At 38.1% G+C, this 23518-nt stretch overlaps 1 protein-coding gene across 3 annotated transcripts in view; it reads right to left on the bottom strand.

The window, feature by feature from the left end:
- col12a1a (collagen, type XII, alpha 1a) overlaps positions 1 to 23518 on the bottom strand; it is an 83612-nt gene that overhangs the window by 46473 nt on the left and 13621 nt on the right. For 2 of the 3 annotated variants that reach the window (XM_079854331.1, XM_079854330.1), the window contains exons 14-24: positions 18471 to 18740; positions 15954 to 16220; positions 15675 to 15867; positions 14643 to 14767; positions 11938 to 12087; positions 11426 to 11545; positions 10714 to 10878; positions 10183 to 10329; positions 7008 to 7153; positions 5487 to 5616; positions 3696 to 3841 (exon numbers count right to left, since the gene is read on the bottom strand). In XM_079854331.1, coding sequence (XP_079710457.1) covers positions 3696 to 3841; positions 5487 to 5616; positions 7008 to 7153; positions 10183 to 10329; positions 10714 to 10878; positions 11426 to 11545; positions 11938 to 12087; positions 14643 to 14767; positions 15675 to 15867; positions 15954 to 16220; positions 18471 to 18740 — 1859 coding nt within the window. The remainder of the gene's footprint in view (positions 1 to 3695; positions 3842 to 5486; positions 5617 to 7007; positions 7154 to 10182; positions 10330 to 10713; positions 10879 to 11425; positions 11546 to 11937; positions 12088 to 14642; positions 14768 to 15674; positions 15868 to 15953; positions 16221 to 18470; positions 18741 to 23518) is intronic. The other variant, XM_079854332.1, reaches the window with a different exon arrangement.

Here is a 23518-nt window from a genome sequence, read left to right as displayed (position 1 = left end):
TCCAAGCTTGTTTAAGGTGGTCAGTGCTGCTTTGAGGAGGGATATGAAGGATGAACCAGGGTTTTTATTCACTAAAACCATAAAAAAACTATTACTTTAATATGAAATTACTTGAAATCAAATAAACATTAAGTGAAATAAAATCAAATATATTTATAAAAAAAATGTCAGGTATATGCAAAGGCAAAATATATCATTTTTGTTTAGCTTAAGTTTAGTTTAAACACTAAAATAACTCAAATTAAATAAATTAAAACTATAAATAAAACCTATATAGACTATATATATTGTAATTAAAAAAGTTACATAAACACAACAAAATTACTAAAACTTTCAAATTAAAAGAAAAATAGAAAACATGAAAAGAAAATCTCATTCAAAATATAAAAAAAAAACTATAGTAGTATATATTGATGATGCTAAAATAACACTGGCGTGTTAACTGAAATGAGATTTTTTTAACAAAGAGTTACAAAGTTACAGAGAACAGCATTTTTCTTTCTTTAGAAAACCACAATGGATCATGGCCAAGAAAGTAAACAGTTCATTTTGATTTCATCTTGACTTCAAGCTATTTAAGAAGACGGGTGCAGAACTGCCGGAGATCATTATCCAAAACACAACATATGCTGGTCTTTTCAGCAGGGCAGTTTAAAGCACAAATACTTTTGAATCCTTTATATAGCTTTCTATAACAGTACAGAGTCTGATTTCAGTCTTGACCTATATATTTTCGCACACAAAAACCACAGAGAAAGTATTTTGCACCTAACAAGCAAATTCTTATTATACCCTCTATTTATTTCTGTATCCCAGCACTGCAAAACAAATTATGTTCTTACTTAGTCTTTTTGTCTTGTTTTAATACAAATAGCTACATATTTTTAAATTAAGATAAAATGGCTTAAAATATTAGGTCTTGTTTTCAAAAAAAAAAAAATTGTAAAAAAAATTCTTAGCCCATTGGTAGATTTTTGGCTTGTAAACCTCAATATATATATATATTTTTTAACAAGACTTAATATGTCATTTTGTTTCTCAAGTAAATGCATCTTGTTTCAAAGATGTGTAGATTTTTGTACTGGAAAAATACTGATTTTATTTTTAAGATATATTATGAGAGGGTCTACCGACTATAATTGTGTAAACTAGCAACACAAAATCTCTAAGCATATTCTTTCTTTCTAATGAAAAAAATGAAGAGCAATTTTGAAACATCTGCGCTGTGAGATGAGCCCTGTGGACATCAGGTTCTAGCCAGAACTGACGTCGAGACCTCTGAATCTTCCCACTATGTGAAATACTTGAAAGAGAAACTGTGCTAAAAAGCCCAGAGCGCTAATGAGCTGTTATTTTCCAAAAGCTGCAATATAAAGGACCTTTCTGAACCCATTAAATGTAGACCTACCACCTGTGGTATCTACAATATCTCCAAAAATGCTTTCCATTTCCTCTTTCTGCTACAGTATGTCATAGATGTTGACAGATTTGAGCTGCATAAGACCTTTGGGTTTCCATTAGAACATTTGGTCCCTTCCAGTAAGCACAAATTTATTTTCATTGACACTTTTTGCTCTTATTCTTTAAATATCCATCTTCATATTGAAGACTGCACTACACTTTCTTAATCCGTGTTTTTGACTTATTTTTCAGTACAAATATATAAACATTCATAAAACAAGATTCATTTACTTGAGTGTTAATTGAGTTTGTTTAAAAGAAGCAAAAGTATCTGCCAATAGGGTAAGAAATATCCATGTGGCAGATATTTTTTCTGGTGCATTACCTCACATCATTTTCATAAATTTTTCAGAAAATAATACTTAATCTTAAAGTGTTACTTCGCCGATTTTCAACCTGTTTTTATTGTTATAATGTCGGTATTATATGTAAATGAACATTGTTTATTCATTCTCAGTTACCTGGGATGTTTATTTGTCAGCAAAATTATTTTGACTTCTCCAGGGCTTTCGTGAAAATGGAAGTTTATTTCCATTTTGGCATAAAACTCTGTCGCTGAGTTTGAAATGTTGACTACAAACATGGAGGTTTTTCAGATCTAGGCGTTCTCTCCGTATTCATGATTCTTTGCAGCCTTCAGCCGCTGCCTACAACACGCTGGATCATTCACTGGAAACTCAAAGTAACTCACTCCCGCTAAATGTTTACTCTTTGAATTCTTGCACCCTGGAAAAATACAAGCCGATACCTTTATAACCAAAAGTTTGCTAAGCAGTATTTCCTACTAAAGCAAGGCAGAATAGAGTGGTGCAAGTATGACGTCAGAACCCGGAAGACCAATTCACCGATGGGGGTTTAATGGGGTTTTACGATTTATGTGTAAAATAAAGCTTGACTATACTTTGATGTTTTGTTCTACAACTATAGCGAAAACGTGAATTTAACGTCTAGGTTACAACAGTAACATGGGAGTCGTTAGGCCAAGGCCCGCCCCCTTCTTGGGGAAAGGGAACGTCTAGGTTACGACTGTAACATGGGAGTCGTTAGGCCAAGGCCCGCCCCCTTCTTGGGGAAAGGGAACGTCTAGGTTACGACAGTAACATGGGAGTCGTTAGGCCAAGGCCCGCCCCCTTCTTGGGGAAAGGGAACGTCTAGGTTACGACTGTAACATGGGAGTCGTTAGGCCAAGGCCCGCCCCCTTCTTGGGGAAAGGGAACGTCTAGGTTACGACTGTAACATGGGAGTCGTTAGGCCAAGGCCCGCCCCCTTCTTGGGGAAAGGGAACGTCTAGGTTACGACTGTAACATGGGAGTCGTTAGGCCAAGGCCCGCCCCCTTCTTGGGGAAAGGGAACGTCTAGGTTACGACTGTAACATGGGAGTCGTTAGGCCAAGGCCCGCCCCCTTCTTGGGGAAAGGGAACGTCTAGGTTACGACTGTAACATGGGAGTCGTTAGGCCAAGGCCCGCCCCCTTCTTGGGGAAAGGGAACGTCTAGGTTACGACTGTAACCTCTGTTCCCTGAGAACAGGGAACGAGACACTGTGTCTTTTCGCCATGCCTCCCAAACAGTCCCTTCAGACGAAAAGATGATTATCATGTTTTGCAAGGCACGGTCAATATGATATATTGATATAATATAATATATGAAATATTCCTTTTTCGAATTGCCTGAAAAACCACCTTATGCGAGCATAAAAACTTTTTTGCGATATATGGGAATTGTTGCGAAATTGATATGTTTCCATTGGGAGTAATTTCAATTTACGCAATTTGAAGGGTAATGGAAACGCGGCACTGTTAAACACCATTAAGTATTGTGATATTCCGCCATGTTTCTCACTGACACACCCCAACTGGTAAACTCTGGGCTAAAAGAAAAGACTTTGTGGTGGCGTTCATGTGCGTTCAGTTCATAAATACAATCCTTTTGACATGACTTAAACGCACCATGTTTGGTAAGCCTATCCATAGCAGACTGGTGGAGGTGGCCTTGGACGGCAACATGCCCAGTGCATTATGGGTGTTGAAGTTTTTGATATTTGTAAAAAGGGAAGACAACAGCATTTTTTCTTTGTTTTCTCTAGTCAGGTCTCAGTCTCCAGTCAAAAAATGCCACGTTTTATTGAAAGTATCCCTTTAAGTCATTAACTAAGTACGAATTTTTTTGCAGTGTGGACAGTTTGAGATTGGGCTAGCAGTTTGGGCAGTGGTTAAACTGTGTGTCGTCACCGTACCTCCTGCTCTTCAGAGGGTGCAGTGGCGTTTAGGGCATTGTAGAGAAGCATGTAGCCTGTGGCCCCTTCAGCCGCGTCCCATCGCACATTCATGGTGGTGGAGCGCACCTTGTAGATTTTCATGTTCCTCACAGCACTGAGAGGCACTACAGAGGGGAACATGACTTTTCTCTCTTTCTCTTATTCATTTCGATCCCTGACTATCCTTCTAAGCGAACTGAAGCTCGAATGGGAACATGGAAGCATTCCAGGTGGATTGATGGATGCGTGACCAGGTGGAATGGAATGATAGACGATGGTTGGATGAGAATGATCATGGGATACACGTGTGATGGAAATGATTGACAGACAGACAGATATGCAAATGTCGACATATTCACTGCAAAAATGATTTTCTTACTATGGTATTTTTGTCATTTTCCTAAACTAAATCTAAACATTTTTAAATCAAGATACATTTACTTGAGAATCAAAATGACTTAAGATCAAAATAAAGTTTCTGTTTAAAACAAGAACAAATATCTGCCAATGGGGTAAGAATAATCAACTTATTTTTCTTACCCCACTGGCAGCCATTTTTTCTTGTCTTAAGCATAAACTCGGTTAATTTTGATACATTTTTCAGAAAACAAGACTTAATATCTCATGTCATTTTGCTTCTCAAGTAAATGTGATCTTGATTTAAAAACATTTTGATATTTGTACTGGAAAACAAGTCAAAATACTGAGTAAGAAAATCCTTTTTTCAGAGTAAAGACATCATGTATGTACATGAAATCACATAGTGACACTTTGCGGTGCAAAGCAGCATCATGCCGTATGAAACGGTCACATTCAGAGCGCTGTGAAAGGAATATGATGGCATTAGGGTTAAATATGGCAAAAAGAGTACAGCAAAAATAGCACGTTTATTAGCAATGTACATTGCGTAGCATTTTAATTGCACCTTCTGACTAAACATCCGCAAATCCTGGTCATTTTTAACCAGAAAAGATGATACTAAAATATCAATATGTTGCTTTACAGTAAAATACAGTAAATCTATTATGCTCAGCAAAGATGCACTTATTTGATCACACAGTAAAAACACAATAAAACTGGAATATTGTGAAATATTAATACATAATTCATTCCTGATTAAAGCTGAATTTTCAGCATCATTACTCCAGTCTTCAGTGTCACATGATCCTTCAAAAATCACTCTAATATGATGATTTGCTGCTCAAGAAACATTATTATTATCAATGTTAAAAACAGTTGTGCTGCTTCATATTTTGTGGAAACCATGATATATATTTTTTCAGGATAATTTGATGAATAGAAAGTTTAAAAAAAAAAGTAGATTTTTGTAAACGTCTTTACTGTCATTGTTATCAAATTAATGCATCCTTTATTGAATACAAGTATTCATTTATTTAAAAAAAAAAAAAAAACGTTAGATATGTTTTTGTGAGAATCACCCAAGTTTTGTGCGACACAATACATGTGAATGATTACTGTATATAAATACCATGGTATTTCCATGGTACTCCAAGGTAAATTTACCATTTAAAATGTTCCAAAAAAACAAGGTATTACGTCTAAAAATGATATCACCGTGGTATAAAGAAGAGCAGAGCCACAACCTCATAAATATGTACTTCCAAAACAGCAATTACATTTGTCCATTGTGGAATTCATTCTGTTTGTGATTATGTTTTGCTGTGTGTTTTGGTGTGCTGACACATATTGCTGAGGAATTGGCTCTGGCTGTTCTGTTGAAGAATGAATTATGGGTAAATGCACACTTACATGTGGTCTCTGTGCCTTTGAGGGGGTCACTGCTCTCCTCTCCCACCACTGAGTAAACCTTCACCATGTACTGCGTCAGAGGGGTAAGACTCTCCAAGACCACAGTCGTCACCGTCCCGTCGACAAACAACTGCAACAGAGGAACAGAATAAAGGTGAGAACACACAAGAATAGGACATGACTGTGTTTGCAATGAAAACAAATGAATCATTTCTAGGTCAAATACAAGTTAGTCTTTCCGAATTGTTTCCAGACTAGTTTTGGCTCACTTTGTCCTTCTTTGCTCTTTCATTCTGCATCATTTATGTGCATTGTTTGTGGTAATGCATTACAAGTAACGTGCATTATGTAATCAGATTACTTTTTTGATGTAATGGGTAAAGTAATGCATTACTTTCGAAATTTAAACATTAACACTGCCCCGCCATCGACGTGTTTTCCCAACAAACAATGTTTCACTGTTATGCGGTAAGGGGGCGCTATTACACATCTTCTGAAATAGTACAGAATCTCCGGATCTAAAAACAAGCGAAGAAGAAGCAGAAACAAGCGATAGAGGATTGCTTACACACATGTAAGCTAACGCGATCATCAAACATTCAGAAGCATATAAAACTGTGGACTGTGAAGCTTTAGGGGTGTTGATGAACTCGGATCTACTGATCTACTGCATCTTTGTTTTGATCAGCATTCTGAATTCAATGAATCCAATCCAAATCTTTGACAAGTGATTTACATCTAAAGTGATTTTCTCAGTTTTTTGTTCAAAAGGTTGCTTTTTCATGAAACTTACCCACATTCAAGTGTTGATGAAAAAAAGGAATGGAATAAAATGTCTGTTCTTTCTTTTGATATATTGAATGTTCAGATATTCATAAAACAAAATATTCTGGGGGCCATGAAAGTTTTGTGAAAATGATCAAAAATGTTTGCGCTGGCTCAACATTTTTTTTTACTTTTCAGTTTGATTAATTTGCTGAAACATTTTTTAAATTACTGAATTAAAATGATCTCTCTTCTCCCTAGTCACTTAGACTCAGGCGTGCGCGGAAACAGAAAAAAAGTACAAAATTAACAAAACACATTACTTACAACTTTCAATAAAACGATTTGTACAGTAGCTAATATAACCCTCCAACTCTCTAGAGGTAAGAAATAAGAAAGCGCTCAGAATATATATATATATATATTTTTTTTTTTAAGAAATAAAGGTGTATGTTATATATAATGCATAACTGTGTTAAACACTTGCGCAAAAAAAAAAAAAAAGCCCGGAAGAGAGTGAGCCTCAGCCAGGGGAGAAAAAGTAACGCAAAAGAAACGTAACACATTACTTTACTTAAAAAAGTAACTAGTAATTAGTTACTTTTTAGGGAGTAATAAATATTGTAACGCATTACGTTTAAAAGTAACTTCCTCATCACTGAAATGATGTTCGATGAGTTTTCAATCCTTCAGTTCTAATCCCTAACCCTAAGCATGAGGAGCATTCATCTTGACCTGGACATGAGGTGCTCATACCTGTAGTGGTTCTCCTCCTGCTGGGCTCACGTACTCTATTCTGTACTTCTCCACAGGCCCATCAGGGCCGACCCAGGAGGCACGGAAGGAGTAATGGGTCACTTCTGAGGTCGTCAGATCGGTGGGTGGCTCCGGGCCGCCTCCTCCTGTGACGGGTAATGATGGTCATTAGGGTTTAGCCTTTGACCCCCCCACCCCACACACACACTCCAGAATTACACTGTTACATGTCTACTGTCATCAGGGCTGTTTCTGAATCTGATCCATAATTCTGTGAAACAAAATCAAGGTTTTCATGATGTTCCTAGTATGTTTTAAACAAATTTTAGAGTTATTTTAGAGTTCAATTTCATACTGTGATGCATTTGATTCGAATAATGATATGAATATTCAAATTATTGACTTTTTATTGATCTATTTCCACATTTGAATGGATGATTGGATGCTGTATTGTGTTTTCTGGACACAAAAGCCTTGGTTGTGGCAATCATTACTACGCCTTTAAATATATATATATATATATATATATATATATATATATATATATATATATATATATATATATATATATATATAGTCAACATTTGAAGTGGATCAAAAAAGTTAATCAAAGTTGTCCTACGACAAGAACGGGTATTGTTCAAAATTCATGTATAACTTTGATGAAAGGTATTGATCCACTTCAAATGTTGACTACTGTATATATTTTCAATATACAGTAAATATTTGTATTTCTGATCACCCTCTTTCTCATAACCATTAAAAAAAATCCATCTTCATATGCCAATGCTAAGCTGCGTATGTGAATTGTGGCTAAATTGCAGTGCCATTATGTTGATGGAGTGCTATCAACGCCTATAGGTCTAAATACGCTTTTCCTTTTCTCTCCCTCTGTTTACAAAACCGAGCCCCTGAAGGCTTGACCTCTTCGTGATGAAACTTTGACACTCTGATACTTGATCCAGGCGCAGACAGACATTCCAGGCTCCAAAAAACAAAAGAACACAGAGGCTAGAAGCAGCCCAGTCAAGAAACAGCCCTGCAGTAAAACACTGAAATAAAGACCAGCTACTGTTAATACTCTGAACCTTCAAATGATTAGTATTATCTTCTGACACATTTAGAGCACTGTTAGATAATTACAGTGTTATAGTTCCTATAATCTCTTGAGAATTTCTTTTTTTTTTTTTTTTTTTGCTTCTTCCAGTGTAGCAAAGTAAAAAATGAGACATAGGTTCCCTGTAGGAATTTTTGCAATGAACCAAATCAACCAGCTCAGAGAAATAATATTATAACATTTTAAATTTGATAGAAGCAAAAAGTACAATATTTAAAAACGAGGGGGAAAAAGCCAAAGCTGTTAGGAAAATCTGAAAAATCGACGGTGTATCATCTTTTAAAAGGTAAACTACAATCCCATGAAGCATTGCAAAAAAAAAAGTTTTTTAAAGGATGATACAATAAAATGTTAACTATAAACATAATTTATTTTAATTTTTTTTATGTTTGATGAAATATTCAGGTATATACAAATGTATAGGTTGCTTGAGCGCAGTGGAACGACTCGTTTGCTTTATCCGCAATGCTTGATGAGTGAGCTTTTGCAGCGATTTGTGTCATAACTCATGGTAAGTCTGTGTTAAAAGTATTATACAAATACAAACCCGGCTGATGCGCTCTATTCTATAAAACAGCCTAATGAAGAATATTACCTGTCAGGAAACTGATAATGATGATAATTATAATTAATTTCTTAATGTCTTTTTTCATGTTGCCATTGCCACCATTTAAAAATCAAATAATCAAACAAAAAACAATTGTCACTCAAGACAGTGGGCCCTATTTTAACGATCTAAGCTCATGGTTTAAAGCGCACGGCGCAAGTGCACTTAGGGCGTGTCTGAATCCACTATTTTAACGACTGGAAAAATGGTTGGGGCACGCGGCACATGGTCTAAAAGGGTCGCCTCTATTCTCTTAATGAGTAATGGGTGTGTTTTGGTTGTAACGTGCAATAAACCAATCAGAGTCTCATCTCCCATTCCCTTTATATGCCAGTTGCGCTCGCGCCATGGCAGATTCTCTATGAAGGAATTTGCAAGCGGAAAAACTGAACGCGTCTCAAGAGCGCAAGCGGATCTGCACACAGATCTCTGATTTTAATCTGTAATTTATTACAGTGATTTTATGACAGTTAAAGGAGTTTAAAGGGGTGGTTGATTATGATTTCACTTTTTTAACTTTAGTTAGTGCGTAATGTTGCTGTTTAAGCATAAACAACATCTACAAAGTTAAAATGCTTAAAGTTCAAAGCAAAGGGAGATATTTTCTTTTAAAGAAATTGCTTTTTTAAGGACTACAACAAACGGCTGGTAGAGACTACACAACATTCCTCCCGGGTTAGTGACATCACCAACCCTAGAATTTACATAAACCCCGCCCCCTCAACACGAATTATAGATTATTAAGACAGAATATGCTAATCAATGACTAGAAGATAACTACACATAAGCTACATAAATTCATCAACTAACCATTCAGAAATGTCCTGTTGCTTCTACATGTTGTCACTTCTTCTTGAGTCTCTCCATCTTTCTGACTCCGGTTTGAACATAAAAGGCTAAAAGTTTTTGAAATTTCCAGTGCATGTCTGTGTGAGGTAAAAGGACACGAGCTGTTGAAGCTCCGCCCACTGTGCCGGGAGCAGCAGCTCATTTGCATTTAAAGGAACAGACACAGTGTGTTTTTGCTCACCTTCAAAAAGTGACAATTTTAACACGCTATATAAAAATATATGTGGGGTATTTTGATCTAAAACTTCACATACACACTCTGGGGACATCAAAAACTTATTTTACAGGGCATTATACCACCCCTTTAAGGCACTCTATCTTGCATCATGCCTAAAATACACCTTAACGTCCCATTGTAGCGCTTATGTTCTTAATCTTTAATCAAAAGGTAATAAGCTGTTGATTATGAAACAACTTTGCTGTTCCACTAATGTCACCTAGATCTCCATTCTCATATGGACCGCCCACTTATCATTATCCAGTCAATTCCTACTCTACATTTCTCTCATTGACCATCCCTTTTCCCTCAGAAATATTGCATCACAGCGCTGTGATAGTGCAACACACAGTCTCTCAGGCCTATTGTTTGACCTCAGTCATACCTGGACCTTTGACACTGTTACACAGGTTGTCCGTCAGGTCGTCCACGATGTCCAGAAGGAAGGAGAAGTCAGCCACGTTGTACATGTGGATGTCATCGGGATCAGAAGCGATGGCCCTCAGCTCATTCTCATCTGCGTTCTTTACACCTGGAGATCACAGAACATGTTAAAGTCAGATATTCAGATATTCAACACGAATAGGACTGCACATGCGCATTGGTTGGTCCAGCCTGAAATACATGCTTTTTTAAATGCTACTTGAGCATAAGAAACATAATTTATGGGACAATTCATATCAGATTTTGTTGCTAATTTGAAATATGTTATTTAAAAGTGAGTTCGGTAAGCAGTTTTTGAGATTTCAGGATTCCCCCATTCAAGTAGATAGGACTTGGTCTTGGATGCCAGAAACAGCAGCCCAGAGGCTTTGCAAATATGGCCGCCGAGTGAACAGACTTTTAACTCATCATCCAGTGTCTTGCACTTCAGACCGTGAAGTCTTCCTGACCATAAGGGGAAACTCGTTCTTACCAATGGCATATAGTTCAATCCCCTGGTCCCGGAGGTTCTGGGAGTTGACCAAGATGTCATCCTGTGACTTGCCATCAGTAACCAGGACACCGATCTTCCGGGAGTTTGGACGCATCCCAACGTTAGGTTTGAAATTGTTCTGAAGGATGTAGTTTAAAGCAAGGCCTGTGGGATAAGGCAATATTGGTAATATCAGTCTAATTAATACACAACATGGCCAAAAGTACATGGACACATCGTTCTAAGTCTAGTGAAGACCAATATTAACCCTATAAAGCCTACTGTATCATACTTGAAGGTCTCTAAATGATGAAAAATCAGTCCTTCTGTAGTCTGATTGATAGTTTAAGCAAATAAAAGGTATTTTAGTATAATTGTACAAACATCCTCCTTCAGCTTGTTCAAATGTGAGTATCAAATATGATCATCAGGCTTTTGAGGAAGATTTATTTGTTCATCTTTCAATCATCATTGCATTGCACTGCATTGTAACAAAAACTACAGAAATTTGTTCATAAACTAAGCATTTAAGCATTTAAACTAGCATGACTATTATTTATTATGCCAGGCTTTGCAGTGTTTATGCTACGCCATTCAAAGACAATCTAGAGAACCGATGACAACATGACAACTTTCCACACGCACTTTGGGATTTTTCCACCAATGATTGATGCTGGGTCTGACGTATAGATCAGAAAACAATATGATTTACCAGTCAAAGTGTTTCCTCCTTTGTAGGGTAGATTGGCCACGGCATCCAGCAGTTCCTGTCTGGTTTTGTGAGAATTCAGGTGCCACATTGTCTTCGGGTCTCCACTGTACTGTGCCAGACCTATAAACGGACAACACAGTGTTCATATTTATACACAGATGACGGTAGCATCTTCTTACATGTTTCTCCCAAAAGGTTTAAAGACATAGCAAGAGTATACGCTATAAAATGCATGTGCATAGCAGCCCAGGAGAAATGTTTGAGGTAATACTGAGATTTGATTTTGATTGCAAAATGTGGTATCAGTTTGAGACATTGTTCTTCTGAAACTCTATAAAGCACAGATGTGAGATTACAAATGTCATTTTTAGGAGAAACATATGTCTAGAAGACATATTTTCTCATGTCTTGGAGAAATAATTGCAATACTAAAGAGATCTATTTCATGACTTTTCCTTCCTATGGGTGTCGCTTAGCTCGCTATTATAGGATTCAGGATCATTTTCTCTTACCAATCTGGACGCGATCCGGTCCGATGTCAAAAACACCCACCATGCGACCAATGAAAGCCCTTATGGTCTTGAAGTTTAGACGGCCGATGCTCCAAGATCCATCAACAAGCAGGACGATATCGGCCTGGGCGGTGGTTTTGCACGTTACATCTGTACGACCAGAGAACAATTCAGTCAGTCAGTTAATTATCATAAAATGAATAATAATAATAATTAAAACTAGTTTAAAGCAGTCGCAAAGATAAAAATGGATTGTGATTTGTGAAAAAGGACACAGATCGAAGCTTAGGACACAAAATATTCACACAGTCATGCCAAGCATGACAAAACCGTTTATTTGGCATTTTGAAAAGATGATACATTTTACATATTGTGTTAAATAACATATTTTAAACTATAAACTCTTTGTTCGTAAGAGACGTCTTGGTCTGTGTCCCATCGCGCTGTCTCTCCGGATACCTGAATGAAGGGAAAAGAGGGGAAAGCGCCGCCCGTCTGGCCCTGCTCAAAGAGAACATGTTGCATAATTGTCTGGTTTATAGATCATTCCCTCAAGCAACAAAAAACATGGATAGGTAACACTCAATCGATATATAGCCAGCTAATATCTTAAAATGCTGTGGATATTATGAAATGTTTTATCTAGACACTGTGTGGGAATTTCTTAGTATCAATAAAACGAATTATCTAAGGCTTTAAAAGAGATTTATTGCCCAAACAGGTGTTCATTCTCAAATGTAAAGTGGAATTCTCACTTTTAAATTACGACTCCTTGCGCCCTAGGCCAGGAACATACTTTAAGCAAGTAAAGCAAACACCGATGCAAACGCTTGGTCAATGCATTGCACGCACACAATCCCGTTGTAGCTATCTGTGCATGCTAAACTAAAAGTATTTCAACTGTGGAAAAATTGAACACTTTACCTTTCACAAGATCATTTTTACAATCAATAATATCAATCAAAAACCTTTTCTGCATTATAAGGAAACTAGCAAGTCCACTGGAAAAAGTACTCTCTGTAATGGATATATTTCAGTAAACTTGGTAACACTTGACACCTCGATAGTCCACTTTAGACATTGTACTAACTATAATCAACTAACACTTTATTTTGATGCTCCCCAACAGACATTCTTAACTTTACAACTACATGTCAACTTACTCTACTAAACCCGAACCTCACAGTCTGAGTCTACTAATACTCTAATGAGAGTTAGTTGACATGTAGTTGCAAATTTACTATCAAAATAGCGGACTATCAAAATAAAGTGTAACAGTAAACTTTTATTGAAAATGGATAAAGCAGGTGTATGATTTTAAATAGTTACGTAACTATCAGATCTGCTGTTTCCTATTAGAGTCATGTGTATTCCATCCAATCAACCGCTCAATGTGGCTCCTTTACGTATAGTGGCCAAATGGCAAAGACAATATTGAAAATCTGCAATTCAAAATCTAATTTAACACTGGAAATAACCTAAAGGTGTTGGGATTTAAAACAAACTAAAAAAAAGAAACATTGTGACATAAAACGAATAAGAAATATTTAAGATTCTCCACTAGTTCACTAATAAAATAAGCAAATTTGTGGATTGACCATGTTAACTTTGATACATGACCATGGATAACATGATAATCATGTTTTGAACAAATGTGTAGAGTTGTGGAGGCTTGAGTGCTGCTGTCATTAAAGCAAAAGCTCAGACTAAATACTACGAAATTCGAAAATTCATGTTATTTCATATGAAGGTCCAATTAGTTAGTGCTAGTTTTTGCATTAACATTAACTAAAAAAGAGCAATAATAATTTTTGTTACAGTATTATTCTTTGTTGACGTTAGTTAATAAACATACAACTGTTCATTGTTAGTTCATGTTTTAGCTCAGATACAACTTTTGATTCTAATAATGTATTAGTAAATGCTGAAATTGGCATTAACTAAGAATAATAATAAATCCTTTGCTCGTATTTATTATTGTTAGTTCATAATGTATCTAACTAATGTTAACAAATGGAACCTTAATGTAAAGTGTTACCAATTCAACTTGTAAAATGTAACTTTTTTGTTGTTGTTGTTGTTGTTAGTGTCTGTCGCATGCAAATGACAAGCTGTGCATTACACCTCAGCTCTTGCCTGGGAATATTTCCCTTTCCCTCTCCCGCTGGTGCCGGTCAGCCGACCTTCAACATCGGATCTGTTTCCAATTAGAATCGACATTCCAGGCCAGGGTCAGCAGACCATGTGCAAAGCTTTCATTCTGTATGTCACTTTTTTCCTAACCAAGTTGTAAAGCATTGGTAATTGTAAGCAGATAATCTTTCTAGCTCTTGAAATTCAAGAGTCCTTCCATGCGAAGGCAGAGACATGGCTACCATGTGGCGCAGTCACCCTGTCTGCTCTTTCACAACACAATTAGCTGTGCTGAAAGGTATTTGCCATTACTCAAAGCATTAGACTGCAGCCTATTTTTCCGATTCCGAACTGACAAAGAACTTTAAAATGTTACGCTTTGTTATATATGGAGCCTAAATGCATAGCAGACCAACAGATTTGTTCCATATATCAAAATGAATGGTGTATGCTAATTGTTTCGGAACACAAGTTACTTTGTACGTAACGACCTCAGTGCTCTGCGGTAACATGAGATCTGATTGGTTAGTCTGAGAGGGTTAAAGTACCAGGGTTTTTTTCATTATTCTTACCTGGAGTTGGAATGGTTGGAGGAGCAGGGGCGTCAGAGAGGGTGGTCTTCTCCTCTCCAGCCAATGGCATACTCTCTCCTCCATCAAACATACCAAACACACTCACTGTATACTTGGTGCCGGCCCTGAGATGAGAGTGACACAAATCAGTCAACAATCTCATTCATCAACCTTAAAAGGCTAATCGATGATCAAGCACAATTTCACTTGAAGTCACATGCTTATATATGTTGCCAGGCATGTAATAAATACTAATGTACTAAGAAATTTGCAGGGATTTTAAAAGACCAAATTTAGTATAAACTTAATTGATGATGAATACTTTGTACAGGTAAGCAGATGAGCCCAGAATATAAACACAACAACTTAAATTCAGCTGAAAAGCAGCTCTACGGAAAACAATAGTGTCATTATTCAGCTCAAGTAAATTCAATGTTGATTCAATTCAAAACAGTGGCGGTAACATTTCTACGATTTACGGTTTATTTCCGGTTCATTTCCAGTTTATTTCTACGGCCCACTTTAGACAGTACAGACCTTGCAACTACATGTCAACTTATTTTACTAACCCTAATCTAACAGTCTACTAATGCTCTACTGAGAGTTAGTTCACATGTAGTTGCAAAGTTACTTATAGTTAGTAGAGAGTCTAAAGTGGACCATCGAAATAAAGTGTTACCACAGTGCCAGTGGTGCACTATTAGTGTCATAGTTAAGCTTAATTAGTCTGACCATCTGGCAGATAGCCAAGGGCTAATCAGTCTTACTTACTTTCTGACCAATCAAACTTTTTATGTAACCAACTTAAAGTTATGTCCAGTCTCAGAGAAAAAAATATACAACTAACTCGTAAGACTAGTCAAAGCAGTTTGTGCAACTGGCCCCAGGTCTCCATGCCATTCACATGACTGAAAACTATGAATAAGACCATATAGTGTACATTTGATTTCACGTTGGCTTTAAAGGTGTTTAATAGGGCATTTCTTCAGATGTCTGTTAAGTGTTTTATGTGTCTGCTCTGGCGTCTCATACCTTAGCTCCTCCAGAACCACTGTGTTGTCATAGGGGCCTACAAGCAGCTCTCCCAGGTCCACATCCTCCCCAGTGGGATGGAAGGTGACCTTGTAGCCCTTCACATCCCCAGGAGCATGATCCCAGGTCACCCTGAAACTGGTTTTAGTGGGCTCTGAAGTTTGCAGGTTTCTGGGAGCTTTATATGGAGACACTACAGAGATAATAAACAGTTTTGTATTAGACAACAATGGTCACCTTTAACCTAAACAAGTTATCAAATATCATCTGTTAACTTACATGTGGTTCCTTCTCCTTGTCTTACTCTTCCATCACCAAACTTGTAGACGGGAACCACAGTGATATCGTATGTGGTCTGGGGTTGCAGGCGCCTCAAGACTAAAGTGTCGGTGCCTCCTGGTGCTTTGGAGGCCAACTGACGTGTATCACCCTGAGGTTTATACGTCACCCTATAATTGACAACATTGCCGGGTGCTGGTTTCCATGTCACCCGCAAGGATCTCTCGGTTTCTTCTGACACCGTAAGAACTCTGGCAGCGGCCGACACTGTTAGAGAGATAAATGAAAGAGAATGTTCATTAAATATTGGACTGATTCAGCAACAATTCCTAGGGGTCAGGAAAACCAAACCATCTGGATAATGAAAGTTAGTCTGCCAAGATAATCCTGATCTAACACAGGCCACGGATCTCCAAACTGTGAAACCAGACATGCCGAAATGGTTGTACGTCATGCATAACGCAGACGCTCTAGGACTGTCTGTAATGTTCTCTTTTTTTGCCATGACCGGAGTGTTTTTACGCAGGAGGGAAAGGAATGAATTGTCCGCTTTAATCGGCCCATGGAACACTCTCAAATTGGGAGTTTTATGGATGGAAAACAACACTTCCAAGTTTTCAAAGAATCCCTGTTCCAAAAAGACACTGTGTTAATGTTGGTCCTGAAGGAGGTAAGGAATAGAGTGATGGCAGAAATAAAATGCAGCAGCCTGAGCCAGAAGACTGTTTTCGGCTCAACTGCTGGACTTTTAAGATGACAGACAAAAAACAAACAGCAAGATAATCCAATTTACAGCATGCTTAACCAGCTCTAAACTATTGCTCCATTGATTGCTAAGTAAGAAGATGCAATAAGTGCTGTAGAGTGTGTTGAAATCCTGCATCCTTTGATAATAAAGAACATGTGCAAATCATTAAATCTGCCACTACACACTCTTCTACACCTCTGTACACTACACCATATGTGCAGAGGTATTTTAGAGGAAACAGTGGCAATGACGCAAACCTATGGCAATGACGCTCAGCCCACGCTTGGTGTTGAGCTTATGAAAGGAAATTATAGTCACTTTTCCCATATCAGAATGAACACAGAGACATTTCTGTATTAGGGCCTTCAGAGACCATGCCATTATGTTGCAGAAAAATTAGCAATTAAACTCGCCTAAACATGAACGATGAGAATAAAACGAACTTTCTAGGGTGTTGAGGATGGGTGCCAGGGTGCTGCTAAGGTGTTCAAGTTGTACATTTCTATATGATTGCATGGTCACATTTCACGGGCAAAAAAAGGTCTGTTGTGCATTGTCAATAGTCTAGCAATGCATGAAACACCACTCACACAGAAGTTACTTTCAAAGCAAGCAGCTTTCTGTTTCTAAGTGCATAGAATTCATGGGACCAACTTGAACACAAGCAAGAGAAAAAAATGTTCACCCTCACGTAAGGATTCCAATTGAAAATGACTGGATTTCGCCAGCAGGATTTTGGCGAACAACAGTAAATGTGGCTTCACCTTAAGTGGTTGCTTGGCCATTAATAGGGTGTTCTCAGTGGTTTCTAGGTGTTTGCTTATTGGCCCATCCACAAATCTGTATGATATTCTGGTCTCTAGATATGTCTTGGGTGTACGTCTGTGGGTTTCATTATCCTTCTGGCCAAGTCAAGTCACCTTTATTTATATAGCGCTTTTAACAATACATATTGTTTCAAAGCAGCTTTACAGTGATAACAGGACAATAATGCAGCAAAAAATAGCGTCATAGTCCAGCTTAAGTAAGTTCAGTGATGGTTCATTTTTGTTGTAAAAAAAAAAAAAGTTATTAATTTAGTTCATTTATATATATATATATATATAGCCACTCTGGAGAAAACTTTGATGTCATCGTCCAGCTCAGTTCAGTTCTCATATAATGGTGTCAATGCAGGTAGATCGATAATATTGTTGAATATTAAATGTCCCTAACTAAGCAAGCCAAAAGACCAAGGCGACAGTGGCAAGGAACCAAAACTCCATCAGGTGGCAGGATGGAGAAAAAAAAAACCTTGAGAGAAACCAGGCTCAGTCGTTCAGTTCTCCTCTGGCCAGCGAACGAACAGTGTACGATTATGATTCAGGCAGCAGGCAGCATTATAGGTCAGAAGTCAGATTGGATCAGAACATTGAGTATATTAATAAGCCTTGTAAGTTTCTGATGCAAATGACTAAACTCATCTGACTTACGCACATTATCAAGCATCACACATATATTGTATTTGCTAGTAGCTGAGTTTAATTGTAATCTGTGTGCAGACTGTAGACCCCTTCGTTTACTGCTGGCGTTCCACTTCAAATTGGAAGGGCTGATATACTTCATCGAGGTTTATGTGCATGTCAGTGGAATATTCTGACATTATATACAGTATATCAAGTTTTTTCCCTCTCTGGGGTAGGTTACCTCAGGACGAGAGGCCCACCCCAGACTCACAGAGAGCACCCGGTCATGTGCTGAAGTCATTATGCAGGCGGGAATGGACTTACCATCTGTGGTCTCCTCTCCATGCAGTGGCTGCCCCTCCTTACGGCTGTAGGCAGCATAGACAGAAACCTTGTAGCGGGTCTCCGGTGTAAGACCATCCAGAACAGTGGTGAGCGTGTCCCCGGGGACGGTTTTCTCCCCAGCTTCCTCCGAAAACAGGGATTTCCAGGTGACCCGATAAAGACGGACGTTGCCAGGGGCGGCAGTCCAGGATGCTACAAAACTGCTCTCTGTGACATCTGAAGTAACCAGATTCGAAGGTGAACCAAGTTCTGGATGATTGAGAAAAAGACAAAAAAGACTTAAAAACGGATCATATTACACACAAAATCTCACAAGGTCTGGTTACAGAGAAGCAGCAATCACTTTCCTGCTAAAAATAAACACCTTAAACCAGGCTACATTGGTTAACTGGTCAACCAGCTGGGCCAAGCTGGTTAGGCAGGTGTGCTTTGATGCTTTTAGAGGGGTTTCTGACACCTAGACCGTCTAAGAGACCAACTTGCCAATCACCTAATCCAGTTAGCACCAGTTTGGCCAAGTATAGAGACTGAACGGACCAGCTAAGACCAGCAAAATACTGTCGGTGGGTTTAACTAGGCTACTTTGGTTAACTGGTCGCCCAGCCTGGCCAAGCTGTTTAGGCATGTGTGTTTTAATGGTTTTGAAGAGGTTTCTGATACCTAGTCATGATGGCAAACCTAACATGAATCAGTAAACACCAGCCTTAGAGAGTGATTAGACCAAGTAAGACAAGCAAAATTCTGTTAGTGTGTTTAAGCTGTGTTTTTTATGCTATAAAACTTGTCATAATATTAATATGAATCATTTTGGATTACATTTTTTTGTGGAGGTTGACAGCCCTGATCACTCTCTACTTTCCCTGAGGGAAAACACTAGCTTGGACATTCTGCTGAACTTCTCCTTCAGTAATTTGACTTCAGAAAGAAAAATATGAAAAAATAACAGAATTTTCATTATTGAGTGCACTATCCCTTCAAATAAGCATTTATCTAATTCTCCACTAGTCTGTCTAAGATGCCGGTAGCTCCCAATTGCTTTGATTTGCTCTGTCAGTAATGCATACCATGGAAAACAACTCTGCAAAAATAATCTCTTCCCTGCTGCCACACATCTGTCACCACATCTACTTTCCATTGAACACGAAACCTGATCCATTAAACACAGACTGCTAAAACTGCAGATGTAGCTCTCTTTCTGATCTGCGCCATACCACCTACCTATCTTCTCACTCTCTCTCCTTCTCTCAGTTGTTTGTTGAGTGGGTCGAAGCAGAAGAGACGAGAGGAGAGGGACCAGAAATTATATGAAAATGTGGGAGTACTGACAGGATAGTCAATTAGAATAAACCGCAGTGTGAAACTTCCACAGGAACGCCTCTACCTCATCCTCATGTTCTCCAGACCTCAGCACAGTCACCTGTCTCAAACCCGTTGAGCTCTGCTGGTCTAAAACACGCCAAATGGACCATTTGTCAGTCTAAACCAACAGCCCAAGTTAAAGTGCAATTAAGCGCAAGTTCTGCGTCATAGCTCAAACATGCACCAGATATCACATAGACCTGGGAGGATAGGGATTGCAAATGACAGGATAAGTGCTTAGGAAAATGATTGTCCCAATGTCTTTCCGGAGAGTGCTCCAATGTCTAATTCCTCAAAAACATCTGTACAGGGTTTTTTTTTTTTTTTTTTTTTTTTACTTTGGAATGTTTTAGACAGTTGGCGTTTCAGTTCAGTTGGCGACAATAAGAAAATAAGCTACATTTTACATGACATTTTCCAATTAATATGTGAGTGGTGGGTTGGATTGGTACTTGTGTGTGCAAGAGTTGAACAAGAGACACATTGCTAAGATGTTGAGAGGCTCAGTTCTTACCCACCAGGTGAAAAAGTCTGATATTTTAGTAAAGTAGCAGCACACCTCTCCCCAACAAGCCTCACATTATGAGCTACCATTCATGTTCGTAGCACAAACTCTAAAGTTGAAGGTAAAGACTAAAGTTCAATAGTCAGGGTTAAGGGTTTGTTCAAATCACTAAGCCAACAGTGATGCATGCCTAATTCAAGCTGAAACAGACAGAGAAGTTAGGACTCCATGCCAGGTTGCCTGGATCTAACGTTGTTCTACGGCCAGCATAGAGGTCTGATTTTACTGACAGAGCGCAGAGGAGAGCAGATCATATGTTAATGTTTTCTGCAGGCTGCTTTTGATAATTAAAATGCAGAAGAGCTGCCGATTCCAGGCACGGCAGTGCATGTCTACTCTGAAAACACATGAATATTCATTTGTTTTGCATCGAGAGAAAATGTAGCCACTTAACTGTGACGCAACAATGCAATACTGTGCATGAGTTTATTAATGATGTCCTGAAATTGTGATGTGCTGAGGCCAGATTAAAACCAGACTACCTTTGGACCTCCACATATGCTATTTTTCCGTCTTTGATCCTTGTTTTAGTGCTCCATCCAAGCAAAATGTTGATGTTAACTGAAAACAGGAGTTCTAGCACTAATGTGACTGTCATCCTAAATTATTTCCCTTTGGAAAGGTTTGGAGTACCTGGAAGCAAGACAAATTCTCTACTGCTGTGTCCTTCAGCCCAACACATTCTCTTGACAATAGGTCTGACCGCCTTATGCACATTAAGTAATTTTTTGGCCTTTTGCCTTCATTTCGATAGGAAAGTGCAAGGGTAGACAGGCATTGGGAAACAAGGTCAAACAAGGACCTCAAGCTGTGACTAGAACTTTCCCACTTGCCTACAAGGCTATGACTTTGACTGACCACCTTATGTATATTAAAGACATGTTCATTCAAAATCTTCATTCAAACCATATAGACAGTCATTTACATGCATTCTTCCAGCAACCACAAAATTTACTACACGGCACAAGCTCTCTCAATTGGCCTCTGATGATTCATCAGCCAATGAGATTGCTTGCTCAACATTTAAATAGTCTGGTTCAGAGTTCGCTGTAAGTTGGTTCTTCTAAAAGCCTCCACCTCACCTGTCTAGATCTGCCCCAGCATCATTTCTTACAAGCTCACGCCAGAGTCTTTGTATATTTATTGGGAGTATCAAGTAGGGTTGGGAATCGAAAATCGATTCCAGTTCTGGAATCAGATACTTAAGGTCAGGAATCAGATACTTGTTATAAAATTTCAATTCCTCTAATCAATGTCTTTCAAAGGAAGCAAGACAATGTTGTTGAAACAAGGTAATACTTCTCACTGTTTATTCAGAGAGTATGAACGATTGACTTGTCAAACAGTGGCGATTAATTTCTCCGCAATGTTGTCTGCCATTTTAAATGTGTGAGCCCTTAAATTAGAATGGATTCTGATTGGCTGTTAGAGTTTTATTGTTCAACAGCTGAAAAAAAATCGTTCCGAAAGTGATACCAACTATATAATTTCTCGATATTGATGTTAACTCTGCTATTCTTTAATATTTAAATATTTAATTATGAACATATATTATTTATTTATTTATTTTACCTTATTGGAATCAAAATTAGGAATCGATAAGAATCGGAATCGATAAGCAGAATCAGAATCGTTAAAATTCAAACAATACCCAACAGTAGTATCAAGTCCATAATATCTAGTCCGCCAAGACCAAGTACATTAACATTGTCAAATCCGTTAACATGCTACAAATTCCGAGTCTATTTATCATGATTGAAATGTTGGCTACATTTGAACTTCAGAAACATGCTTTTTGCCCACAGAATGTAGTTGCAGTATCAACCAGTCAAAATCTAACCAGTCAAACCTTGAGCCCCTGGTCATGGTTGCCAACTTTAACTAAACAGACTAATGACTACATCATGAACAATTTAGGCCCTGGATCTAATTTCTGGATCTTCTCACCCGTGTCAACATTCAGAAAAAGCTTACTCTGCCATTGACTGAGTGGAATAAAGTATGACACATCTGAGAAATCAGTCTTTAAAAGGTAATGAAAAGATGGGGTGGTCACAAGCTGAGAACATATTGACATCGAACATCTTGAACGTGCTTTTGAACAACTGCCATACAAAGCTGACGAAAACAATCTAGCATTACTTACACTTGGACATTACAGAAGTTAATTTCCAATAGCATACTGATTAAGCTTTGTAAAATTTCTTTGGGATCCATATAGACACAGTGCTTGATGAGTAAATGAGGTCTGTCCTCTCTATTCTCGCAGAATTCATCTCATTTTCAGTAAAACAGGGCAAGCGCTCTTGGCTCAGATACATAATCTGGCGCTGGCAAAGATCTCACAGCCCAAGCCCAGTTTCCACAAAAACTATCATGAGACAAAACTCATGCTGACTGCAACCACATTCACCAGATGTTAAAACACATAGACGCTCTAAGACCCCTGAAGCAAACTGGCTTATTTAGAAAAACAAGTTTACATTTTTTTGCATTCAGAAGATATGCAATTCAGCAATTATAATGACATTTTTAACAGTTCAGTTCAGGAGGCTGAATATGAAATGCAATGTGATTCTCACACCCTCAGAATGAACTAATCGGTCACTAAAGCCCTTATTTAAGGTCACTTCCTAATTGCCCTGACTGAGCTAGGCCATTTTCTGGAGGCTGAGGGCAACTAAAACAAAGAAAGCTGTGTTATCCTCCAGGATATGGAGTATAACGAAGCTCAGTTTGGAAACGCCTTGTCATCGGCCAGAAATTAGTCAAATGTTTCCTTCGCCTCTGTGTTGAAAGGCAGCTTGAGTCAGCATACATAATGACAAGCCTCTGAAGTTTCTGATTTTGTATAATGTGCAATGGACAGTCATTAGCCGTTCCAGTTAGATATTATAATCAGCATTTTTTAATATGACACTGCTTGTAATCCATCCGAAAAATGACGTGCAAGTCAAGTACTGGGCATTTATGACAGATACGTTTAGGTTAAAAACTTTGGATGAAATAGTTTGGCTCAGTAACTCAAATCAAACAAGCCCCACAAGTTAATAGTACAGTACCGTTTTTATCAAGAGAATATTGAGAGAGACTTGGACTTTAC

Source organism: Squalius cephalus, assembly GCF_949319135.1.
Source record: "Squalius cephalus genome assembly, chromosome: 20".
Taxonomy (NCBI): Eukaryota; Metazoa; Chordata; class Actinopteri; order Cypriniformes; family Leuciscidae; genus Squalius; species Squalius cephalus.
The sequence above is the reverse complement of the archived record's forward strand: the minus strand, read 5'-3'. Positions and strand labels throughout refer to the sequence as shown.